At 42.4% G+C, this 19,019-nt stretch overlaps 1 protein-coding gene across 2 annotated transcripts in view; it reads right to left on the reverse strand.

The window, feature by feature from the left end:
* The window catches only part of UGGT2 (UDP-glucose glycoprotein glucosyltransferase 2), a 670,166-nt gene that overhangs the window by 500,274 nt on the left and 150,873 nt on the right, over positions 1-19,019 (reverse strand). For both annotated transcript variants that reach the window (XM_073614383.1, XM_073614382.1), the window contains exons 12-13: positions 9,737-9,887; positions 2,455-2,574 (exon numbers count right to left, since the gene is read on the reverse strand). In XM_073614383.1, the coding sequence (XP_073470484.1) occupies positions 2,455-2,574; positions 9,737-9,887 (271 nt within the window). The remainder of the gene's footprint in view (positions 1-2,454; positions 2,575-9,736; positions 9,888-19,019) is intronic.

Consider the following 19,019-nt stretch of genomic DNA (forward strand, 5'->3'; position numbering starts at 1 on the left):
AGCGCCAACAGTTTACGCAACGCTTTACAATATAACAGGGAGACAATACAGTTTGAAAACAATAAAATACAAGAGGGTTAAGAGGGCCCTATTCAGATGAGCTTACAATCTAATAGGAGGGGGCAGATGGCACAAAATGTTGTAACTGTGGGGAATGAGCTGATGTAAGTGGTAAAAGATTAGTTGGAGGCGTGATAGGCTTCTCTGAAGAGATGAGTTTTCAGGGATCGCCTGAAGGCAGCAAGAGTAGGAGATAGCCGGACAGATTGAGGTAGAGAGCTCCAGAGGATGGGAGAGGCTCTGGAAAAATCCTGGAGATGAGCATGGGAGAAGGAGACAAGGAAGCTTAAGAGCAGGAGGTCTCGAGAGGAGCGAAGAGGATGGTTTGGGTGATATTTGGACACAAGATTGACGATTTAGCTTGGGGCAGAGTTGTGAATGGCTTTGTATGTTGTGGTTGGTATTTTGAATTTAAATCCATGGGCGATTGGGAGCAAGTGTAGGGCCTGGCAGGGAGGGGTAGGCAGACACTGAACAGTTGGTAAGGTAGATGGAGTCTGGCAGCAGCATTCATGATATACTGAAGAGGCGATAGCCTATGGAGAGTGTTGTTGAAATTTTATTAAGATGTACTCAATATGTATTGTCACAGTGGCTCCCAATGTTAGTTCTGCTGCGGCCCGCTCTTTAGAATGACATCGGTTATGACCCATTGGTAGTGAAAAGCTTCCTGTAAGATGTAGAGAAGTGTTTGCAGAGTGAGGATATGTTCGCCAGCGAAGGGCCCCTGTGCAATGCACAGACGTTCGTCTGGGGGGATGTGTACGCTCTGCGAGGACATTATACCTACCTGCCTTTTATGGAGGGATGTACGCTCATGTCTCTGTGTGTCTGATCAGCACATAGAGGGAATATAACATGTCCCTGCAGATAGCCTCGCATATATAGGAATGGTAGAATAATCCGGTTATGCGTTGTTCTCTGAACAATGCAGATTAAGGATTCACGCCAATGGTAAAAACGGGAGTGTTGGGTGCGTTTGGTCAGGGACAGTGTTCATGATTTCTTAGGCCAAACATGTGTCTTTCTTTGTCTAATTTGAGAGCACAGCTTAGGAGGTACAAGGGGCGGGAAATCATACACACTGCCCTTGCAGAGACACGCCCATAGTGGCTATGTCTGTGTTACTCGGGAAGCATGGGTGTACTAAGATGCATTAACTCGAATACTTTGGCCACCTAATGCGAAGAGAGGACTCATTGAAAAAGACCCTGATGCTGAGAAACATGGAAGGAAAAAGGAGAAGAGGACGACAGAAAACAAGATGGATGGATAGCATCATCGAAACAATGAACACGAAATTAAGTAAGCTCCAGGAGGCAGTGGAGGACAGAAAAGCCTGGCACGCTATGGTCCATTAAGTCACAAAGAGTCCGACGTGACAAAACGACTGAACAACTTTGTCTTAAGCAGCAGTCCTCATTTAAGAGCCTGAGTGCATACAGCCACATTCAAGAGGCCCTAGGAGGCTAGCAGCAGCTTAAAAGCAAGTGGGCGGTGTCAGCAGGAGAGGTAGTGGTTCTGCTTCTGTTTGTCTGCAGTTGTCCAGCTAGGCAATCTTGTAGGTTGTATATTGGAAGTTGTTCTGCAACAAAAAGCCATCTGTACCTTCAACAGCTCTAATGAATACCTTGTCCTGGCATCCTGAGAAGAGTCCTTTAGCATCAGCTGCCAACGTAATTTTGTCTATTTTCCTGTTCTGTATTATTGTGCTTCTGTTAAATTGCTCCTTCAAACCAGGAGTTCTCAAAAGCCCCTAGATGAATATTTTTATTGCCGCTTTACTGTCGTTTTAGCGGCGCTATTCGGCCGCTAGCGGGGTGGTTTTAACTCCCGCTAGCGGCCGAAAAGGGGTTAAATCCGCCAGCGTTTCGCAGCGCTGCCCCATTGATTTCAATGGGGAGCAGCGGTGGAGGAGCGGTGAGTTCACCGCTCCTTCACAGCTCCAAAGAAGCTGCTGGCAGGACTTTTTCTGATGCCCTGCCAGCGCACCGCTCCAATGTGAAAGCCCTCGAGCTTACACACAAGAGTGAATGGAGCAGCTGTTTTAGGGCGGTTTGCAGGCGCTATTTTTAACGCTATAGCACCTGCAAAACGCTCCAGTCTGAAAGGGGTCTTACAATAATACTATGGCATCCTAAAAGACTATCCTAATTGATAATTAGCCTACTGAAACTGACTGGAAAATGAACAGAAACTTTAATTACAGTTGGAACATACTAGTTGTGGCTATTCATTTGGATGTAGTAGTGAGCAAAATGATTACAAAGTCTATATTTCATGATACAGTTAGAAAAAGAGAACAAAGGAAAGATGTAAAAGGCATTGATGGATATGTTACAAATCCAAGAACAGATAGACAAGCAGACTTTAAGATGAGCATGAAATACTCACCAGGTTAAAAAAGTTTCGCCTGATTGGACGTATGGATCCAGGGAATGCTGGTCTTAACAATTCTTGAACACTAAAAGGCCAGGCTGAATACTTGTGATCCGTTTCAATATCATTAATCCACTAAAATTAGAAGAACAGCCATTACTGCTACTTGGTAAATGAATTACACAACAAGAATTCAAAGATTCAAGAAATATGGAAACTAGCAGTTCAACTAGGGCAGTATATACTCTACAGTAACGGGAAACAAGCGGCAAGTGATTTTAATAGATCTAAACATCTCCCCCTTCTGACTGTATCAAATCATATGCAATAGGCTATATAACAAAAGTCTCCAACCCTGGGTTGTGAGCCACAGTATCATAGAACATGAGTAGAAAGCTCAAAAAAGGTACAATAAAAAAGGTGCTCAGAATAATCTGTGAACAAAAAATTCCACATAATTGGATGATGGAAGTCAGCTTCCATCAACTTCCTTCATGTACTAAGCTCTGGAGCAACTGATCTTGCAAAGTGCACAGTTTATTTGCCTTTAGTAAATCCACCCGATTGTTTCTCCAAAACTTCCATCTCTGCTTTCATCCCCGCTTTCTTTTGGATAAAGGCTGCCTGAGTTTCAGAAGTTTCCGCACCAGCACCGGCTTTAATAAGTTGTTGGCTCAGAGTGAATGACCTTGATTGTAGATATTTGGTGGATCTTGAGGAGAGTCTCAGATGCAGAGCAATGCGCGCGTCTTACTTCTTTGTCTGTAATACTAAACTGTCTAGATTAAGCTTATCAAATCCCTTTAACTCTTTATGTGACTCTTCAGTGTTGTACTGCTTTAGGTAGTTAGTATATTTAGGATACAGAGTTTACTAATTCTCATAGGTAGCAATGAATCGTTTGAGAGCACCCTGTAGTTGCAGTATGTCATGAAAAGTTTAAGAGAAGACATGCAATCAACAAAACATAAGACTAGGCTCACACAAGAAAGCGGTACAGGAAACCGGTGTTCCGTGTGCGTTTCCTGCACCATGTTCAAAACGCACTGCTGTTGCGATCTTCAATGGGTGTCAATGTTAAGTTACATCTGGCTGCACAGGATCGCATGGTACAAAAGTTCCATGAGATCTGGTTTTAATGCATTTCCCAAAGTACTGCATACACAGCATAAACCAGCGATCCTTCTTTATCAGCCTTGGATTTCTGTTGAACCTTTCAAGCTGGTTTATCCAAAACGGCTTGGTTCCTGCTCTGGAATGAATTCTGGTTCTTGCCGTGTTAATGAAAGTTACTTACCAGTCTCTGAGAAATACATCTATCAGTTGCTTAGCTCTGTGCTTAGAAGTTGCTTCCTGTCAGACTTGTTTGAGAAGGTATTATAAGCAGAAATCACAATGACACGTAATGCATGCAGTTTCTACTGTATACATGTATGATGCACAAATTGACTTGTATAACACAGATCCATCAAAAAAACACTGGATTATTGTTCTCTAGCAGGCTACTGTGAATAGCTTGCAGGCATGTACGGCAATTGCTACACTGCCCTAAGTTGTTGTATACCCACATCATGTTTCACAATATATTCCAGAGTTATAGATGATTTTTTTTTTTTTTGACTGGAACTATGATTTTCTTGACTGTTCTGCCTCTCCAGTTTAAGCATCTACAGTCTCAGCAGAATTGCATTAAGATAAAAACCTTTTGTGTGTAGCAGCCACTCCAGCAACCCCCTAATTACTTACCTGAGCCCCTTCTCTCTCCAGCGTCCAAGATGTCCAAGAATGCCTGAGCCATCGAGGACACTCCTTAAGATTGGCTGAGCCACAGCTGCGGCAGCACTGGCTCCCACGGCTGTCAAAGTCAGTCAGCCAATCAGGGGCGAGAGGGAGCTGGGCTGGGTTGGGGCCCCCGTGTCTCAATGGACACACGGAGCTGTGACTTGGCTCCGGTGCCCCCATAGGAAGCTGCTGACTGTGGGAGCACTCTAAAGGAGGGAAGGGCCAGGAGCAGCAAAGAGGGACCCGAGAAAAGGAGGAACCGGGCTGCTCTGTGCAAAACCAACTGCACAAAAGGTGGTAAGTATAACATGCTTATTATTTATTTTAAAAATAAGACTTTACAATCACTAACATTTAGATGCAGGAAAAAAACCCTTCTGGTTTGCATTTTTAATTGGAGCTTTCTGGCAGAAAAAATTGCAAAACTCTCCTAAACTATGTACAAAAATGCTCTATATAAAGTATATTTTTTCTGCCAAGGGAACAGAGTGAGTCTAATGAGAGTGGTTTCATAATGATCACCCAACTGTTGCAGCTGTAGACCTCTAATGAGGAAAACTGTTGGGTCTGCATCCCTTTAGACGTGATTTCCTATTGGGAGTATCTTACCAAAAATGATATTCTTGCTGCAGGGCATGCCAAAAATCTGACTAGGCTTCTGGGAAAATCAGTGAGCCAATCACGCAAGCAGGAAATTATAGGAAACATTCTGTGTACAGAACACCTCCAGGTAGCCATATTACATTTATAGAAAATTACAGTGGCTCCAGATTGAAAAGGAAAGATTTTTAACAACATTCAATTACAATATGACTTGTGTCGCAATTGTACAGTATATGCTATATTATTTTTTTATTATTATTTGATTTTGTATTTTTATTTGATTTTTTTTTTTCCCATGGAGTGGAGTTACCCTTTAAGGATACAACGACACCAGGCCCGTTGTGCAATATTTATTTACTATTAACAGTTTGTGCCACTAAAGCCTAACAGTTATAGGATACAGAGACAAGATCATGTAGCTACATATAGCCTCCACTGTATTTAAATAAGTCGGTTTAGTCTGGTAGACTTGCACCAACAAAATTACAGGCAAGTGAAAAAATACAGTTGTCTTTATTGTCCATCATGGGACACAGTGCAGCTCTTTTATTCCTTACTCACAGGGATGACCTAAAACAAAGCCCATTAAAGGAAAGGGGACATGGCAAGCACCGACAGGCCAAAAGAACCTATACAGCATCCAGCAACACATTGCAACCAAAGGCAGCTTCCTCAGCAGCTCCAACATCCACCTGGCCAATTTTTGTAACTGAACCCAAGACCAGGTTGCAGAGGGTCTGAGCCATTGAAGATGAATGACGGACAGCACAGGAGGCACCTACACTCCTGGTAGAATGAGCCATCACCTGAAAATGTGAAGCCTTCCCTTTCAAACCACAGGTTTGAGAGATTAGCTGACAAATCTAACATTAAATAACAGACTTGGAAGCTGTATGACCCCTATTTGGCCCTTCTGGAAGGACAAATAAAGAGCCTGACTGTCTGATTTCGGCAGTTAAGAAATATGTAAACCCAACATTTCATATTCCCGATATGTGCCTGCTGTACCCTGTACTTGTGTGAAAAAGTATTCTGTTCTCATTGTATTGCTTCCTTTGTGTGAAATCCCTGGTGCTCCTGCCAGTCCCCCTGCTTTCCTATTAAAAACTGACTACACTAAGCAGGAAAATATACCGTGGTCAGTTCACTAGCTATGCTGGGAACTGTGCCTGCTTTGCACCAAATGATTTGTGCTGACACACCTCCCCTGCACAGCCATTCACTGGCAAGATCAGTGTCCTTATGTTTCTCCTTCCCTAGCTCTTATTATGTAGCTAGGAACAGAGGAAATGTGATCACTTCTAAAAAAGGGGAAACAAAAAAGGTATTTATAATTTTTTTCTTATACCTAAAAACACAAATGTTTTGCCTTTTCTATTTAAAAATAAATGGGTTGATTTACAAGGTGAGGGTTTACATACATTTTCATTTCAGATGTATCCTGGCAGCCCAAAATCACATTCGAAGATTGTAGGGCCTTGTCACCCAGCGACCAAAGCCTGGGGAAAAAAGACAAACACAATGTCCTAATTGAGATAGAAAGCCAAAACCACCTTTAGCAAAAATGATGGCGGAGGTCGAAGAAACACCTTGTCGTGGTGAAGTACCAAAAATGGTTCCCTGCAAAAAAGGGCTGCCAGCTCAGAAACCATTCGAGCTGAAGTAGTAGCAACCAAGAACACAACCTTCTGTGACAACAGTCCAGAATCAGCTTAAATGGCAATTTCTGTAAAAGCAACAGAACCAAACTGAGGTCCCATGGCATTAAAGGCGACCTGCCAGGAGGAACAATATGTGTGACACCTTGAACAAAGGCATTCACTAATGTCAAGTCTAAAATCTGCCCACTGTTTGTACTCAAGGCTAGTCGCACATCAACCTGACTGGAGAAAAGCGAAAATACAGCCCACAACATACTTTCAGGGATAAAACCCCACAGCCTCACACCAGGCCATATAGGACTTCCAGTATTTGGCTCTCAGCAGTGTGGGTATGACTGCCTCAGACACTCCCCTACTCTTTATTACTCTGGCTACAATAGGAATGTTGTCAAATCCATTGGCCATAAAGAAGGATGGAAGATCAGACCTTGTAACAGAAGGCCTGGGACGGTTGGAAGCATCCAGGGTTCAGCAACCCAACTTCTGGCGTCTCCTTATTGATTTATGTACACCATCGCTGTAGTGTTGTCCAACTGAACCATTACAGTTAAGCCCTGAGTTACACTGATCAATGGTAAAGAGCAAGGTAAATTGCGCTCAGTTCCAGAAATCCCCATGACCAAGAAATTGTCCAGAATACCAATCCATATCAAAAGACTGGCGTCTGTCATCAGCACTCTTCAAGCATCTGATTTCCAATCTCAAGAATCTGTGAGGAGATCCATCAGTCCATATAGTCTCATGCTGGGGTGTAACAACACTGGGGAATCCTGCAACTGTGTTTCCCTGCCCCATGCCACCAAGGCATTTGGTTGGAAGAACCTGGAATGAAACTTGACAAAGGGCGCTGCCTTAAAGGAGGCAACTATCTTTCCCAAAACCCTCATGCAAAGGTGAATCGAGGGATGTGACAGCGTCTTGAGCAAGACCACCTGAGTCCTCAGAGCAAGACATTTGTCTAGGATCATTCTTGCCTGGGTGGTATCCAGGATATGACCCATATATGCTAATCTCTAGGCTAGTAGTAAGACAAACATCTGTAAATTCAGAACCTTCTGAACTAAACGTCTGCAGAGTGAAAACAACAACAGACACATTGGTCTTCAATTTTAAAGCAGATTACTTTGTCCTTATTTGGGAAAGCGTTGTACTTAGCACAGTTACATAGTTCATCTCGCTGAAAAAAGACAAACAAGTCCATCCAGTTCAACTAATAGAAGGGGGAAAAAATAAAAAATTATAGAACCCTTTATATACAATCCTATACCCACAGTTTATCCAGAGGAAGGCAAAAAACACCAATAAAGCAGAATTTACTCCAGCAGAGGAAAAAAATCCTTCCTGATCTCCCAAGAGGCAATCAGATGTTCCCTGGATCAATTTTACCTATACATATTAGAATCCAGCTATAATATGTGTATCTAGGAAATACAGGCCTTTCTTAAAACAATCTACTCAGCTGGCCAGATCCATCTCTTGAGGGAGTCTATCCCACATATTTACAGCTCTTACTGTGAAGAAGCCTTTCCGAATTTGGAGAATAAATCTATTTTCCTCCAGACATAAAGAGTGCCCCCTTGTCCTCTGATGACCTTAAAGTAAATAATTCAACACCAAATTCACTAAATGAACCACTTGTGTATTTATACATGACGATCATATCCCCCCTTAATCTCCTCTTATCAAGAGAGAATACATTCAGTTCCTCTAATCTTTCCTTATGGTTGAGCTCCTCCGTGCCGATTAAGAGTTTGGTTGCCCTTCTCTGCACTTTCTCCGGTTCACCAATATCCTTTTAATGAACTGGTGCCCAAAACCGAACAACATATTCCATCTTACTAATGATTTGTACAGGAGCAAAATTATATCTATCTCTCTGCTGTCCATACCACTCCTAATACAAGAAAGAATTTTGCTCGCTTTGAAAAATTCAGCTTGGCATTGTATGCTATTATTAAGCCTATGATCTACCAAAACAACCAGGTCCATCTCCACCATGGATTCCACCAGCTGTTCTCCTAATACGAGGTGGTATCAAAAAGTTTTGAAACTAGTTTTGTAATACGCCAACAGATAGCAGCACAAAGCTTCAAGCAAATTTGCCACATAGTTGCCCAATATAACAGTGCATTGAGGTTGGCTTGTAAGTTGGAGACATTCTGTAAGGACGTTATTCCACTGCATAGCTTGGTGTCATCCGCAAACACGGAAACTGTACTTTTAATCCCAGACCCTATGTCATTTAAAAAATATATGAAAAAGTAAGGGTCCCAACAATGAAGCTTGCGGTATACCACTAACACTAGACCATTCAGAGTATGAATCATTAACCACTACTCTCTGAATACGGTCTTTTAGCCAGTTTTCTATCCATTTACAAACCGATTTTTTTCCAAGCCTGTAGACTTGACCTTACACATTGGTCGTGTGTGGGAAATTATGTCAAACGCTTTGGCAAAATCTAAATATATGTCTATAGCCACCCCTCTGTCCAAGGTTTTGCTCACCTCCTCATAAAAATAAATCAGATTTGTCTTAAAACTTCTGTCTTTCATGAATGCATGCTGTCTGTTGCTAGAAAAAAATATTTTAAGTAAGAACTAATCTATGTGGTCTTTTATTAATCTCTCCAGTATCTTCCCAAAAATAGAAGTTTAACAAACAGGTCTATAGTTACTTAGTAAAGACTTTGATCCCTTTTAACATAAGCACCACATTGGCCTTACGCCAATTCTGTACGAATTATGTCAGAATAGAACTTGTTCCCGCTGGTTATTTTACTAAAAGGTAGATTATTTTGCATCACGGTGTGTGGCATTTATGTTACTGATACAATTGAGTACAATTCTTAAATACAGCCATTATCCCCTATGTCAGTGCCTGATACATAAAAAGTTTGAGCGTCTGGGCAGCAAGGGATCCCCTGCAGAGTATATTAGAACTAGGGGCATATAAAACCACCAGGCCACAGCTTACACTGTCTAATTGAAACCTCTGACCATCATCCAAAAGGGATTAGTCACTCTTCTGACTCACTTGTTTGTGTAAATTTCACCTTAAGGAATTCAGCTCTACAAACAATAGGCATTTACAATAGAGGAGCTAAACATATGGGAAACATTTTACACATAGATACACACAAATACATAGACACAAAACACTCATGTATCCCCTTTAATGTTATCACCAGTACTATACTTAAGGTAATGCAAAACCATTTTTAAATATATAATGTACATTGAAATACTCACATTAATAGCTGAATTACGAATATCTAAGGCATACGTTTCTTCTCCTGGATGTACTTGCAACCGTAAGTATTTGATGATATCTTCATTTTTTATTCCGAAAACAGATAGGCCACGTAGAGCTTTTGCTTCATTTTTCAAAATATCTAAGATGCTTAAAAAATAAATAAAAAAAGGGAAACCAAGTTTTTTAAAGCATTAGTGTTTCATCAATAACATTATGCATCTTATGAATATTACCAACATCCCCATCAAACTAACTCTAAATTAGGCTCCATTTACATCCTCGCATTCCCGAAACATGCAAAAACCCCATGTCGCGCTTGCAGTGCCATTAATGATTAATAGTACCCCAAACGCGGGAAACTAACACACGTTTTGTCACACAGCAAAATGCAAAATACTTCTTAAGCTATTTTCCCAGGTTTGTCACATTGCCCCATTGAAATCGATGTGCTGCCTTATGCATGTCAAATAAGGGAGAAAAGGAAGAAAAAAACTGCATTAAAGAAGGCAGCAGATGGCAAACTCTTCGGTCCTAATAGACGGCGGCACCAGTGTACAATGTTGATAAGGTCTCCTCTGGTGGACAGATAACCGGACACAACACTAGGAGGCAGAAACCAGAAAGAGCCAACTTGAATAGGCTGAACAGACACAGAAAGTAGCCGCTGTGGACTGCAAGGAAGCAACCCACGGCTGGCCGCGACAACGTTACGTTACACAAATAAGGGAGCATGGCAAAGCTTTTCAGGGTGGCGTCCCCTTTCTTAAGCCAACCCAACGCTCGAAAACTACTGCATTAAATAGTTGAAGGGGAAGAAGCTAATATGCAAGTGGGACATCAAGGCACGGCCAGTATAGAGACAGCAGCCGTCAGCCAGCATACAAAAGCATGAAAACCACAGCATAAAACAGCAGACCAAATATAATTTTTGGCTAGATGTAAGAAAAGGAAAATATAAAAACAATGATAAATTAATACCAGAATGTTAAAAAATGTATGTATATGACCTCATGAATGTCTACATTAGTAAAAGTTGACAAAAATGAACATGATAAAACAATTTCAAAATGCTATATAAAAGCAGAAATAATAAAATATGAATAAATAAAACAAAGCCTTGCCAAGAAGATGGTAGTACTGAAATGAACTAGATATCTATATATAATAAGCGGCAAAGAAAAAAAAAAATAATACACACATACTGTATATGGAGAAAAATGGAGAATGGCATTAAATTATATAGAAAAATAAACTGTATAGCAATCGTATAAAAAATAAAGAAAGAAGGCACATGATGTAAGTAAACTGGATGGATCACTATTGACATGCGTCAATGTGTGTACATAGAAGGAGTTTAGCTGTTTAGCTGCAGATAGAGGTGTTAAGGTACGTCAGCAATTTAAGGCTTTTTTTGTCTCAATAACCCATTCTCGGGGATGTTATACCCCATGCACCTCCTCTTCCACTTTGTTGGCAGTTTTTTGAGCAAGGAGATAGAGCTATGTAATTGAAATGAATTGCAGAGCAAAGCAGGTGCTAACCATTGTGAGCCTGTTTAAGAGAAGAAGATTGAGGGCCAGTTCACATGCATGGCACTACTTTTAAAAAACACACCACACCAACCAGCCCTGAGGCAGACAGACAGGCAAACAAAGCGAAGATGGGTACATCCCCTAACATCCAAGTATCTAACTAGGGGATATTTTGTGCTGATGTATGAGGAAATCAGAACCTATCCCGATAAATTTTACAACTTTACTAGAATGTCAGTGTTCACCTTTGACAACTTACCAACTATTGTTGTCCAAATTTTATTATTATTATACATGATGTATATAGTGTCAAAAGTTTACGCAGCGTTTTACAAAATGAAGACAAATAGTGGGTCCTGCTTGAGAATAGACCAGTGTTGCATCCCAGACTCTAATCACAGGAAAAAAAAAACACATAATGCAATATATGTTCAGGTGAACCGTGCTGCTGTCTAATGGCAAAGGATCAGATGCTGCAATGCTGAAGACAAAAAGGGTTGACAGCACTCAGGAACTAAGCTGGAATTGATGAGTAATGGCTGCAACGAACCACATGTATACTCAAAAAGGCTGCTGGTGATTTATTCCAAAGATTAAAACAGTACAAATTTGAATTACAACATTAGCACAAGGCTGTAAGGCTGGCTCAGGCAGCCTTACAGCCTTGTGCTAATGTTGTAATTCAAATTTGTACCCTTTTTGTCTTCAGCATCGCAGCATCTGATCCTTTGCCATTAGACAGCAGCACGGTTCAACTGAACATATATTGCATTATGTGTTTTTTTTTCCTGTGATTAGAGCCTGGGACGGAGCTAGACAACCAACCAAGGGACACTGACCATGGAAAGCCACAAGGAAACGCCAGCTGCAGTGTGTGGTGTGTAGACCTGGACCCGCCGGCAAGGAAAGATGGTGTCACTGACACGGGTGATGTGAATAGAGAAAAGCAGCTGACTGTGTCCAGGGGAAAAAACTATATATATTAGTGCTGCACGATTAATCGTGGAGAATCGTTATCGCGATTCTCCGCCCGCCATGATCGCAACTCCGGATTTGTGTGATTCTGACGATCGAGCTGAAAAGCACCCGCCGGGCCGCTGCACACTAATCGATGTTGTCCCTGTGTTAGAGCGGAGGGGAAGCCGTCGTAGCCAGCGTGCTGACTTCACTCAGCAGAAGAATGTGATTGGTCAGGTAAGTAATCTTCTTCACAGAAGTCCTGGGGACAAGCGTGACTGCAGCTGCATGCTGCAGCACTGAGCAAACGTGAACAGCTTTACTTTTTATTTAGAATCAGGGAGGGAGAGACATTTTATATATATATTGAGAGAGGGAGAGACGTTTTATATATAATATGTTATATATAAAATTATTATATATATATATATATATATATATATATATATATAATGTCTCTCCCTCTCTCAATATATATAAAATGTCTCTCTCTCAATATATATAAAATCTCTCTCTTTCAACATATATAGAATATATATATTATATATAATTTGTTAAAGTAATAAAACAATAAATAATAAAAAAAAAAAAAAAAAATTGCCCCCCCATTCCCGCAGAAGTGAACGCATACGTAAGCCTCGCCGTATAAACAACGCAAAACCACACATTGTGAGTTATCACCGCAAACGTTAGAGCAAGAACAATAATTCTAGCACTAGACATCCTCTGTAACTTTAAACAGATACTCCGTAAAAAAAAAAAAAAAAAAAATTTAGTCAGTCACGTTGCCTATGGAGGTTTTGAAGTACCGAAGTTTGTCGCCATACCACGAGTGTCGCAATATTAAAGTGTGACATGTGAGGTATCCATTTACTCGGCAACGGCGTAACATCATACAACAAAAAATGGGCTAACTTTTTAGTGTTTTGATTTTTTATTCATGAAAATGTTGTTTTTGCACAAAAAAAAAAAAAAAAAAAAATCATGCCGCCAGGTTTATTGGCTGACTTATAAAAACACACTGTTTGTTTTATTGCCTTTTAAATGACAGTGTGTGCTCTCATTTGTTTTCTTTTTAGGTACATGTGTCCACCGCACCCAGTTGAATACTAAGAGAGAGAGCTAGAAGAGTAGAATAATGAGTGAGGCAGAGGCCGCAGAGGCAGAGCAATGCGCAAGTCAGTCTCATAAAAACACGGACCTTGTTTTTGTACCGAAAAAAGGATCTTATTCTGAAGTGTGGGCTTATTTCGGTTTCAAGCCAGATGATAATGCTCAGAAAACCATATTCTGCAAGCAATTTTTAGCCATTGTTTCTGCACCACAGGCTAACACCACCAATCTGTTTAATCACCTGAAACGTAACCATGATACGATACAGAAAAAAAAAAAAAAAAACGGCGATCAATCACAAAGTACCTGCAACTAGACAAAACAAACATCAATTAAATCAACAATATTCAATGCAACACCGTACCCAACAACCTCTCCCAGGTACAAAGATATAACGGACGCAATCACATTTCACCTGGCTAAAGATATGGCTCCCATGACCACTGTTGAAAAAGACGGATTTAAAAAACTAATTCGTACCCTTGATAAGCGCTACTGCGTGCCCTCTCGTAATTATTTTTCACACGTTGGAATCCCTGCTCTGTACAACAAATGTCATGAAAATGTTGAAACAGAATTGCGCAGTGTACTTAATTTTGCAGCAACTTCAGATTTATTAGTACAGCAGAGCAATGGAACCATACATGAGCTTAACGATCCATTTCATTACTGATAATTTTGAGATGAAAAGTCGGTGCCTACAAACTGGGTTTTTCCCTGAGGACCACACTGGTTAAGCTTTGGCGCAGGGATTAAAGGATGCTCTCATAAACTGGAAATTGGAGGAGGAAAATCTTGTGTGCATAACTACAGACAATGGAACCAACATAGTAAAGGCCATATCCATAAATTACTGGACACGACTGCAGTGTTTTGGCCATAGGCTTCATCTCGCAATAGAGAATGCAATGAAGGACCCACGAATTGAGCGTGCTATGGGTTTGTGCAAAAAGCTTGTCGGGTGTTTCAGCTACAGTTGGAGGAGGAAGAGGGAGCTTTCTCTGGCACAAAAACAACTCTGTTTACCAGACCACAAGCTCAAGACAGAGTGTCCGACAAGGTGGGGATCTAGGCAGGCTATGGTGAGAAGGATACTTGAGCAGCAAGCTGCCATCACCCATGTCCTCTCTTCTGACCGCAAGGCTAGACACCTCTTGCCAACATGGCAAGACCTAGAGGTCCTGGAGGCTGTGGACAAGACTCTCACCCCACTGGCAGACTTCACAGATGCTCTTTCAGGAGAGCAGTATGTCAGTGTCTCTTCTGTGAAACCTGCTCTCCATCTATTTCAGTCTTTTGTTTTGGCTGTTAAGGAAGAGGACACTGATCTTATTCGGACAATGAAATCAAAGATCATAGGGTATCTGGAGGAAAAATATAATGACCAAAGAACACAAGACCTCCTCGACATAGCCACAATCCTTGATCCCAGGTTTAAGATGACTTACATCAATGAGGATAAGCAAACTCCTGTCTGGAGCAGACTAAAAGATGAAATGTCGAAGCTAGCAGTTAAGGAAAGTCTCCCTACAACAGCTATTACTAGTAGCAGTCCTGCAAAGAAGACTCGAAAGACCTTGGGTAGCTTTTTTAAAGCAGCACAAAGAAATGAAGGGCCACCACCAGATCCAGCCTCACACACACAGCAACAACAATCCATCACCTTGGACTTGGAGCTAAAGACTTACCTGTTCTTAGGCAACACTAACAGTGAAGAAGATCCATTAGTCTGGTGGAAGACTCACAAGGAGCAGTATCCAAGATTGTCTGTATTGGCCAGAAAATACCTTTGCATTCCTGCAACCAGTTCCCCTTCTGAAAGGGTTTTTAGCACAGGGGGCAACATTGTCTCTTGTCGCCGTTCTGCACTGAAGCCACAAAATGTTGATAGGCTCGTGTTTCTAGCTAAGAATCTTTAAATCGGTTTCTCTGACATAATACCTGAATGTTTTTTTTTAATGTAATGGTAATTTCTTTATTTCACATTACATTGTTCTTCATTACATTTCTTTCAATTTGACTGAAGCGAAGAGTATTATGGCTTATGTTATTGCCATCTTTTTGCTCAGAGGTTGTAAATCTTTGAAATAAAGTATTTGAGAATCGTGAGAGAATAGTGATCTTTATTCATAATCGTGATTCTCATTTTTCCCAGAATCGTGCAGCTCATATATATATATATCTGTGTGTGTGTGTGTGTCTCTGGTATGTGTCAGCTCATCCACATCTTCCACCGTTAACTGAAATTGGGATCTGCCTGCTGTCTCTGTGTGTGTGTCTCTGGTATGTGGCCTTCTCTATCTGTTGCCCTGTGCGAACAACCATGACATTATTTGTTTTTCTGAACTGCCTTACCTAAGTTTTATGTGTTGATCTTGTCTTGGCCTCTTGCTATTCTGACTTTTGAAGCAAAAAGTTCACTTTGATTGCTAGGCACTCTTATAGTCACTCATGATTAATTAACGAACTTCAACCCCACCCTTATAACAGTATATATTTGAGCATCCTTAAGGGGTCAGCACATTGCTGGGGGGAGCACATTGCAGGGGCTTCTCTCCTTAAGGCTTCTATCTCTAAGTGATTCTTTCTACAAGTGATATGCACTTCAATCTCTGCACTTCAGCGATTGCACGAAGCAAACAAATACAGCAATCTGCACTGGAAAGCACCTAACAGACTACAGGTGACCCAGTCTCTCTATTAAGCTCTCCTTCCACTCTGTAACATGCACTCTCTACCACTGCTTCTGACACTCCTGTCCTCTCTCCTCAAACTCTCTTACCTTCACCCCCCCTCTCCACCCGCCTGCTTATACATATCACCCTGCCTTCTGTCTTCACCTTACTACTGCTCTTACCAACTCTCGCTCATTCTACATCCATACACTGATAAAACCTCCAGTACTCTGAGACATGCCCCTTCACATAAATCACAGTCCCACATTACCTCCCTCACCCTCCTGCTTCTCCTAATCTCTGGTGACATATCCCCAAACCCTGGGCCACCATCATCTGTCTTTGCCCAACGCTCCCACCCCCCTACACCCTCTGGCAGGAGCCGCAACCCACAGAACTTGGTCTATATTCCTCTTTCCAAAACCAGCCCCCCCTTTTCCTGTGCCCTGTGGAATGCACGTTCTGTCTGCAACAAACTCACCGCCCTCCACGACCTCTTCATCACAAATTCCTTTAACCTACTTGCCATTACTGAAACCTGGCTTCATGAATCGGATACTATTTCTCCTGCTTCCCTCTCCCATGGGGGCCTTCTCTGGACTCACTCCCCCAGACCAAGTGGACGGAAGGGAGGTGGAGTGGGAATCCTTCTAGCCCCATGCAGCACCTATCAGGTTCTTCACCCACCTCCCTCTCTGACACTCTCCTCTTTTGAGGCACACTGCATTCGTCTTTTCTCTCCCATTTCTCTAAGAATTGCTGTCATCTACCGGCCCCCTGGACCGGTATCAGCCTTTCTTGATGACTTCTCTGCCTGGCTACCCTACTTTCTCTCTTCTGAAATCCCCACAATTATTCTTGGGGACTTCAACATCCCTGTCAACACTAACACTACTATTACTTCTAAACTTCTCATGCCGCGTACACACGGTCGGACTTTTCGTCTACAAAAGTCCAACGGACGCTGACGGACTAAAGCTGGCTGGTAATCCGATCGTGTGTGGGCTTCTCCGGACTTTCAACGGACTTTTTCAGCCTCAAATCCGACGGACTTTAGATTTGAAACATGCTTCAAATCTTTCCGACGGACTCGAGTCCGGTCGAAAAATCCGCTCGTCTGTATGCTAGTCTGACGGACAAAAACCCACGCTAGGGCAGCTATTGGCTACTGGCTATCAACTTCCTTATTTTAGTCCGGTGTACGTCATCACGTAAGAATTCAACGGACTTTTGTGTGATCGTGTGTAGGCAAGTCTGTTCGTTAGAAAGTCCGCCGCAAGTCTGTCGGACAGGCTGTCGGACTTTTGTAGCTGAAAAGTCCGACCGTGTGTACGCCCCATCAGTCTAACCTCATCGCTTGACCTGAAGCAATGGATACAGGCTCCTACCCACTCCAATGGCAACACCCTTGACCTTGCTTTCTCCTATCTGTGCACTCCGTGCAACCTTTCCAACAATCCACTCCCACTCTCTGATCACCACCTTATTAGTTTTGCTCTCTCCTTGTCTTCCACCTCTTCTCCCTCCAACCGCCTAACAGTTACACGCAGAAACCTTCGCCACCTCAACCCTTCTCTTCTCTACTCTGCTACTGATCACCTCTATGACAAAATCTCCCCCCTGTCCTGCCCCAACCTAGCTACTTTCATTTACAACAGCTCACTGTCTTCCTCCCTAGACAAGCTGGCCCCCCTCACTACACGCAGACTTAGGCCCCGACTGCTACAACCCTGGCAAACAGATGACACCAGAAGTCTCAGAAAACGTAGCCGCGCTCTTGAGCGCCTGTGGCACAAGACTAAGACCCAGGAAGACTTCACACAATATAAATCTGCCCTCCTAAAATACTACTCCTGCCTTCACACTGCCAAACAGACCTACTTTATCACACTCATCAACACCTTCTCATCCAGTCCACGTCAACTCTTCTCTACCTTCAACACTCTACTCTGTCCTCCACTGCCTCCACCCACCAACTCACTCACTGCCCAGGAGATTGCCAATCACTTCAAAACTAAGATTGATACAATTCATGAGGAGATCGCCAATGTGCAAAAACCTCCCCCATGCAACACCCCATGTCCACAGATACAATCATTACTTCCCTCATTCAACCCTGCTACTACTACTGAGGTTGCTAAACTTTTATCTAGCACTCATCTAACCACTTGCCCCCTGGATCCTGTTCCCTCGCAAATGCTACACTCACCCTCTGACTCGATTCTACGCTCTCTAACTCACATTTTCAACCTCTCCCTCTCTTGTGGCATCTTCCCAAACTCTCTAAAACATGCGCTAGTCACCCCCATACTAAAAAAGCCCTCACTAGATCCCACCAATCTCAACAACTTACGTCCCATCTCCTTACTCTCCTTCTCCTCCAAACTTCTTGAAAGACTGGTCTACAACCGATTAAGCGACCATCTGACCATGAATAAACTTCTTGATCCCCTTCAGTCCGGTTTTCGCCCTCAACACTCCACGGAAACTGCTCTCCTTAAACTCTCAAATGACCTACTAATGGCTAAAGCCAATGGACACTATTCTGTACTACTTCTCCTGGATCTCTCTGCTGCCTTTGACACAGTGGACCACCCCCTCCTCCTCAAAAAACTCCACTCCTTTGGTCTCCGTGACTGTACTCTTTGCTGGTTCTCATCCTACCTATCCCACCGTTCCTTCAGTGTCACTTACAACTCTACTTCCTCCTCTCCTCTTCCTTTTTCCGTTGGGGTCCCCCAAGGTTCTGTTCTCGGACCTCTCTTTTTCTCAATCTACACCACCTCCTTGGGTCAGTTGATTGCCTCCCACGGCTTTAAATATCATCTCTACGCTGATGACACCCAAATCTATCTCTCCACCCCCCAGCTCTCTCCATCTGTCTCCTCACGCATTACCAACTTATTAGCAGACATATCAGCCTGGATGTCACATCACTTTCTCAAACTCAACCTATCCAAAACCGAGCTCATGATATTTCCTCCCTCAGGCGCCACTTCCCC

The sequence above is a fragment of the Aquarana catesbeiana genome, linkage group LG02 (assembly GCF_042186555.1).
Source record: "Aquarana catesbeiana isolate 2022-GZ linkage group LG02, ASM4218655v1, whole genome shotgun sequence".
Lineage (NCBI taxonomy): Eukaryota > Metazoa > Chordata > Amphibia > Anura > Ranidae > Aquarana > Aquarana catesbeiana.